The 7,594-nt window shown below is 38.1% G+C and overlaps 1 protein-coding gene across 1 annotated transcript in view; it reads left to right on the top strand.

Annotated features, from left to right (window-relative positions):
* The first annotated feature begins 1,346 nt into the window (after positions 1 to 1,346).
* dph5 (diphthamide biosynthesis 5) overlaps positions 1,347 to 7,594 on the top strand; it is a 7,942-nt gene continuing 1,694 nt past the window's right edge. The window contains exons 1-5 of the mRNA XM_008406365.2: positions 1,347 to 1,612; positions 3,347 to 3,471; positions 3,832 to 3,940; positions 5,608 to 5,728; positions 7,467 to 7,506. Of these exons, the coding sequence (XP_008404587.1) occupies positions 1,478 to 1,612; positions 3,347 to 3,471; positions 3,832 to 3,940; positions 5,608 to 5,728; positions 7,467 to 7,506 (530 nt within the window). The 5' untranslated portion in view covers positions 1,347 to 1,477. The remainder of the gene's footprint in view (positions 1,613 to 3,346; positions 3,472 to 3,831; positions 3,941 to 5,607; positions 5,729 to 7,466; positions 7,507 to 7,594) is intronic.

Raw genomic sequence — 7,594 nt, forward strand, 5'->3', positions numbered from 1 at the left:
GGAGAGAGAGAGAGAGTTCATTACATTTATACCATGTGACCTGAAACAGGAGGATGAGCAAAAAAAAGTTCATAAATCATTCATTTAAACTCAATAAACATTTATTTCAATTGCATTTACAGCAGAACAAATTAATTTAATTATTTTGTAACAATTTATTTTGTTTAAGTGACTTAAAACTGAAAATAGCAAAGAAAGTTGTTCATTTTTGTTAAATGTATCCTCATGTTTTTGGTAAAAATGTGAATAAGTAAATAAATAAACAACCATCAGAGGTGATTGTAGAGTTCCCAAAAAGTTTACTCAAGTAAGAGAAGCACTACTTCAACATAGTTTTACTGAAGTAAAAATAAAAAGTAGCCATCAAAGAAATACTCAAGTAAGAGTCAGAAAGTACATTTTCTACTAACTTATCAAAACTTTAATTATTTCATATTTAAAAATTACTCCATCACATGGACCAAAACATAAAGCTTGTGGGGATATTGGTGTTTTACAGACAAAAATTTATTAACTCAAATAAATATTTAAAAACTGCTGAAAGCTTTGAGTAGGCCGATGTTTCTTCAAAGCTAATGCAGAAACATTGATAATAAATGGGAATCTGAAAAAGTCTTGCTCTAAAAAGTTTCCATCTCCATCCTATGCTTGCATTGAATTTGGGGGCCAAATAAAATCCTCCAGAGGGCAGCAAATGGCCCCCGGGCCACACTTTGGCCACCCTTCAGGAAAGGTGAGTTTTCTCAAGGAAAAGTTCCCTTAAAAAAAAAACAACTTTCTCCACATACCTGTTAAAATAATCACAGTATTAGTGAATAAGTTGAAAATCCCTTTTATACACTGGAATGTACATTTCATAATATCTAAGTTTATATTTCTGATTTATCATATTTTGGACTTACATTTAGATTTTTTTTTGTGTGTTGATGGATAATAATTAAATGTCAAACAATTTTACTTGACTGTAGTTAAAAGTCTAGTTAACTACAGTAAATATATATGTTAATTGGACAATATATTACAATTGGAGCTTCCACCATGAAGTCTTTAGATCGGCTCTCATACATTTTATTATAAATTTATGAGTGAGATTTTCTGTTGCAAACCATTCAGATTTAATACACAAACAGCACCAACAATGTTTAAAAAGATGACATGCTAATTAATTTATCTATTTATTGTCAGCCGATCTAAAGGTAAGACATAGTTCTAACAAACTTGTCAAAACTATTTTTATTCGCTCTAAATTCAGCAGTCAGGGAATAATATTTTTAAATACTCGGTTTTGCTAATGGAGTTCGGCGCAGTGTGAGGCACTTGGGCCGTATAGCGACTCTAGCTGTCGTGACTGTAAACATTTAACAGCATGCCGTATTGAGGTCTAGTTCGGTGAGACTACACGTGAATGTGTCAGGACTTGAATATATAGCTATTGTGGATCCGTGTGGTGAAAAGTTTCCGAATCGGGGCCGACGGGATGCTGTACCTGATCGGCTTGGGACTCGGAGACGCCACCGACATCACGGTGAAGGGTCTGCGGGCGGTGAAGAGCTGCTCCCGGGTCTACCTGGAGGCCTACACCTCCATCCTGACTGTGGGGAAAGAGGCGCTGGTGAGTCCGGACTGAAACCGACCAGAACCCAGAAGGACGGGAATGCGGTGAAAATAATACAGATCCGTGCAAACTTATTCATGTTGCAACCAGAAAGATCGGAAATATTTTTGAGTAGGTTTAGTGTCGTGAAATAGAAAGTAAATGATGAATGCTTCTCTAATATTTTTGTTTTATATAAATATCTAAAAAGTGTGGCGGACATTTGTATTTAACAGTTACAGCTACAAGTGTTTCCTCTTTCAAATTTTAGATAAACTGCGATTTTAGCTCCTTTCTCTTGGAGGGAGAGAGTCTGTGGTGAACAAAACTGTTGATATCCTGGCTCAATTGAATTTAGATCCTGACTTTGACTAAGCCGTTCTAACAACATATCTCTGGCTGTGTGCTTTGGGTAGGTTTTCTGCTGGAAGGTAAACCTTTACTGCGTCCTTTGCAGTTTGTCATGACACACATTGATTATTAATATTTATTAAGGGGGTTTTTGCTTATAGAAACCCTTTCATTTATGTTTGTTTGTGTTTTTTATTTCTGTTTTATTGTTTCGTGGCTTCTTTAGCAGCTAGTTTTGTTAGGGTTACTTCAGCAGAAAGCTAGCTGTGTTAATTTTAGCACATATCTTGTTTTGTTGGTCCTTACTTTAGCATTTAGCTACATCAGAACTGAGTTTAGTATTGTTTTACCTCCTAGGTGATGGGTTAGCAGCTAATAGAGTTAGCAATTTGTTTTGTTGATACTTTAGGATTTAGCTACTTCGGAATTTAGGTTAGTATTGTTTTTTAAGGTGATAAATTAGCAGCCAACAGCTTTAGCAATTGGCTATTTTAGAAGTTTCTTTGGCAGCTAGCATTGTTAGCAGTTACTAAAGTAAAAAGCTAGCTGTGTTTGCTATTTTAGTGGGTTGCTTTCTTTGATAGTACTTGTCTTAGCATTTAGCTACTTCAGAATTGCATTTGTAGTGTTTTAGCTTCTTTATGATATGTTAGCAGCTAACATTTGCCTTTAATATTGTTTCTTTAACAGTTAGCATTATTAGCAGTAAGAGTAGAAGATTTGTTTTGTGTTTTAGCCTCACGTTGCCACTGTTTTTGCTGCTTTAGCTGGGTTCTAAACACAATGCTAGCTTTAGCAGATAGCATTATTAGCAGTTACGTTAGTACCACTAACTAACTAAGTAGTAAGACTAGAAGATCTGCTTTATATGCTAACACTTTTAGCCTCACATTGCTACTGTTTTGGCTGCTTTRGCTGGGTTCTAAACACAATGCTAGCTTTAGCAGATAGCATTATTAGCAGTTACGTTAGTACCACTAACTAAGTAGTAAGACTAGAATATCTGCTTTATATGCTAACACTTTTAGCCTCACATTGCTGCTGTTTTTGCTGCTTTAGCTGGGTTCTAAACACAATGCTAGCTTTATCAGATAGCATTATTAGCAGTTACGTTAGTACCACTAACTAACTAAGTAGTAAGACTAGAATATCTGCTTTATATGCTAACACTTTTAGCCTCACATTGCTACTGTTTTTGCTGCTTTAGCTGGGTTCTAAACGCAATGCTAGCTTTAGCAGATAGCATTAGCTGGGTCTGAATACCTTAGCAGCTTTGTTTACAACTTGTGGCTGATTTAATTGCTTTTGCTGTGTCTTAGGTTAGTGTAGTTTTAGTAATTTATCAGTATTTTTTTTTATTTAAACATTCTCCACATGCCCCATCTGTGTGTTTCCCCCCAGGAGGAGTATTATGGGAAGCAGCTGATCCTGGCGGACCGGGATCTGGTCGAGCAGGGAGCCGACGAGATCCTGAAGGACGCAGATGTGACCGACGTGGCCTTCCTGGTGGTGGGCGACCCGTTCGGGTGAGCGGCGTCACCGACCCGAGGTCCGCTGCGTCAGTCAGCACGCAGAACCGCAGGGTTGATGTCACAGCTGCTCCGGATCCGTCGTTTCTGGGCTTTTCTCCCAAAAACCACCAGATTCCTCAGAGTTAATAACAGAGCAGAGCAGTTTGGCTCAGTTCGGTTTGAGAAATTACACGAAAAGTTTCTGATGTTTCTTTTGAAGGGATTCCTCCGGTGTGTGACCTCAGCATCTGAGCATCACTCTGTAATCTGGGCTTTTCAGGAGAAAAACTGAACATTTTATGCTTCTGACCTTTCAGAACTCGTCCCTTTTTCTTTGAGCTGAGCTGAATTTCTCTATCTTGTTTTCTCCTGCAGAGCCACGACTCACAGCGACCTCGTCCTCAGAGCGGTGAATGCTGGGATACCGTACAGGGTCATCCATAACGCCTCCATCATGAACGCAGTGGGCTGCTGCGGCCTGCAGGTGACTTTACTCCTCCCACCAACCAGCCTGCAAGTCAATACTCGGGGAGGAAAAAACCCACGATCAGACAGAAATCAGGGTTCCAACAAATACGACTTTTTCAATCCTTAACCGGCGGCAAAGCCATTATATCAATAAGTTTATTTATATATCGCATTTCAGCAGCAAGGCGGCTCAAAATTACAAAATGTATGTTTTATAATTTTAATCTACATATAGAGTAATTTTAAAAAAAAGCTTAATTTCAGGAATTTTCTACAAAAATGAAAACTTCTGAATGTGAAAAGTCAAAAATTTGTTACAAAAACATGGAAATTTCTGCTTGAAAAAACTAAACATTTGAGCGTAATCTCAAATTTTCTACAAAAACAAAAACATTTTGTTATAAAAAACACATTTTGAGCTTAATTTCAGACATTTTCTAGAAAAAAAGTTTCAAAAGTTGAAAGATTTCGACTTGAAATTCAGAAATTTCCAAGTGTTCTAGAAATTAGTTTTATTCTAGTTATATTTTTCTGGCTTAATGTTTTTTTAAGTCAGCATTTTATGAAAGATTTAGGCCTGCATGTTACGCAAAGATGGTCAGTTTTCAAAAACAGGAGAAAATGCAGCTCATCAATTAATGATTAGTCGATCGATGAGACCAATCGACTTCAGATTAAGTCACTAATCAATAACTTGCATCACCAGTGTTGCTGCTGTTGGCTGGTCTTTCTTTTTATCGGCTTCCTTCTCCTCGTTAGGAGAAACTCGGCTCCTGCTGCTGAATAAACTTTAAATCGATCCATAAACGGCGGCGGCCATCTTTGCTTTGCTGTGTGACATCATCGTTCTTCGGGTCGGAAGCCGTTCTGACATGAAAACCGTCAGGTTTCAGGAACGTTTCGGCTGCTGCCTGGACGTTTCCTCCTCCGGGGACGAAACGTCCCATCTGCTCCTGATGAAACTCATTAAACTGTGTCGCCGTTTCGCCACTGAAAGCATCAAATTAATGTGACCTCATCAATAACTGAGCTGTCAAAGAGACCAATCAGGGAGCAGGACCCAGCTGCCACAGCACACACACCAACACACACTCTCCCAGATTTAACGCTGACACGGCGTCTCCGCTGGGATACTTAATATGCTAATGAGGGCCAGGATATGCTAATGAGGCGCTTCAGTCGGCCCCTGCTGTCGGAGGGGGGAAACCCCTCCAGGTTCCGGACAAACACGAGAGTTTAAACCAGTTAGCTGAAGCTAACGAAATAACTAAAGCATCTTCATAAACCTGTAGCTAACTGGAAATACATCATGTTTATAAAGCTAACAACATATTTAAATGATAGATATTATTAATCTATTTATCGGCCTTTCAGACTGAACAGTCGAACCGCGGCGCTTCGCTCCAGGAACCAAAACACAACACTCAGTTTCAACCACTGACATGTTTGTTTTTACAGTGTTGTTGAGTATTCATTACCCGATCGATGTATAAATAATCAAATAGTTTGAATCTAAAAATGAACCAAAGTATGAAAAATTTAAAACTACTAAAAACTAAATGCTATTTAACTAATAAAAACCAGCAAAGACTAAAAACCGATAAACTAAAGGAACCAGACAAACAATAACTGACATAAAACTGCTATAATGAGAGGTAGCAGCTGACCTCTGACCTTTTCCAGCTGTATAACTTCGGGGAGACGGTGTCGGTGGTGTTCTGGACGGAAACGTGGAAACCCGAAAGTTTCTACGACAAAATCTGCAAAAACAGAGCAGCTGGACTGCACACACTCTGCCTGCTGGGTGAGAGAGAGACACACACACACACACACACACACACACACACACACACACACACACACACACACACACACACACACAGATTAGGGAAAATAGCAACAAAATTAGATTATAAAGCTAAAAGTTAATGAACCATGCCAACAATAATCCTGTATTTGAGCGGAGAGCGACTCGGAGCCCCCAGGTGTCGCCATCCGTCTCTTGGGGCCCCGGGGGCCCATGGGCCCCATGGGGCCCCTAAACCAACAGACTGCATGGAGGTGAAGGGCCTGCTGGTGTCTCTGCTGTTAATATTCATTAGAGGAAAGAATAAGAGTGAAGACGCTCATCCATCAGCTCCACAGAAAGCCGGTGGTTTTCTAACGCATCAGGAGATGCACACTGTGCAAAAGTCTTCAACCAATTTTCCTTCCTGGCAGGCAGAGCTGCTCCTCATAAACAGATTTAGCTGATCCAAGGTGATTTAAATGAATAAAATACAGCAGACCTGGTAGTAAATAGCTACTGCAGTAACTTTTTGGGAAAATGTACTTTTCGTAGTATTTCTACTGTTGTACTCTTGAGGAAAATGTCCGGACTCTCTACCCATGTGAGCAAATTCACCGAATTAAGAACAAACAGTTTTAAGCAGAAATTCACCTGCAGTTTTTGTTAGTTCCATAAATTTGAACATTTATTTGGATAAAATTGTCTTTTGCCTGATTTTGCTACTTTGTTGTTACGTTATTTATATGAATCAAAAACACTGAAATTCCCATTTTATGCTTTTATATTTTGATCCATCTGATTATATAAATTTTAAATATTAAACGATTGATACTTTGATCAGTTACTCAGAACTAGAGGAACTGAAATATGTTAAAGTTGTGTTACTGTTAGTTTAGTACAATCTTTGGCTGCTCTACCTCTAGAATAACATAGTTTAGCTAACTTAGCTCACGTTAGCCTAGCTTATATACAATATGATTAAGTTAGCTAAGCTAACCTAAGATAAGGTTTGCTAAGGTCAGTTTGTGCAGGCTAAATGCAGCTAAATGGATAAACTAAGCTAACCTGGTTTTATGCTAAGCTAAAGTTAGCCAAAATAAGTTTATGTATTCATGAGACTTCAGTCAGAGTCAGTCAGAGGCTTGCTGCAATACAAACAGCTACAGGAGATTTTTCCTCTTTAATTAAAGGAGCTACAACAACATCTCTGGATCAAGAAAATATTTTTGTATTGAATTTGAATTATGCTAATAAGCTAACTAAGCTAATGTTAGCAATGTTTAGGTAAGTTAAATTAACCTAACCTCTAATTTGACTAACCCGTTTTAGTGTAATAAGCTACCAGTTTGTATAACGTTAGCTTACCTACTCTTACCTTAGCTAATTGAATATATGCTAAGCTAAAGTTGGCTTAGATAAGCTAGTTTAAGATGAGGTTAGCTCTAGTCTGGCATTATCCACACAGATTTTCAAAAATAGTAAATTTACTGATTTGTAAATATAATTTCTATAAATATTTTCTTCCACATGAATTTGTTCTAAAAATAAAACTAATTATGTATGATTGATAATTATTTTAGACATTATTTTTCAATTTCTTCGCATTATTTACCATTTTATGAAGATCTGACTGCAAAACATAATCTGTAAGCAATTAGATAATTTATTAAATAACAGAAGTTTTCAGCCATTTTGACTCCAGCAGGAAAAACTCAACAAGTTTCATCCAAATGTTTCTGGTTCTGTTCATCAGATATTAAGATGAAAGAGCAGAACATCGAGAACATGATGAGGTAAGAACCGGACCGGACCAGGACTGGGCCAGGACCGGACCAGGACTGGACCAGAACCAGGACCGGACCAGAACCAGGAACAGATCAG

The sequence above is a fragment of the Poecilia reticulata genome, linkage group LG4 (assembly GCF_000633615.1).
Source record: "Poecilia reticulata strain Guanapo linkage group LG4, Guppy_female_1.0+MT, whole genome shotgun sequence".
NCBI classification, from domain to species: Eukaryota; Metazoa; Chordata; class Actinopteri; order Cyprinodontiformes; family Poeciliidae; genus Poecilia; species Poecilia reticulata.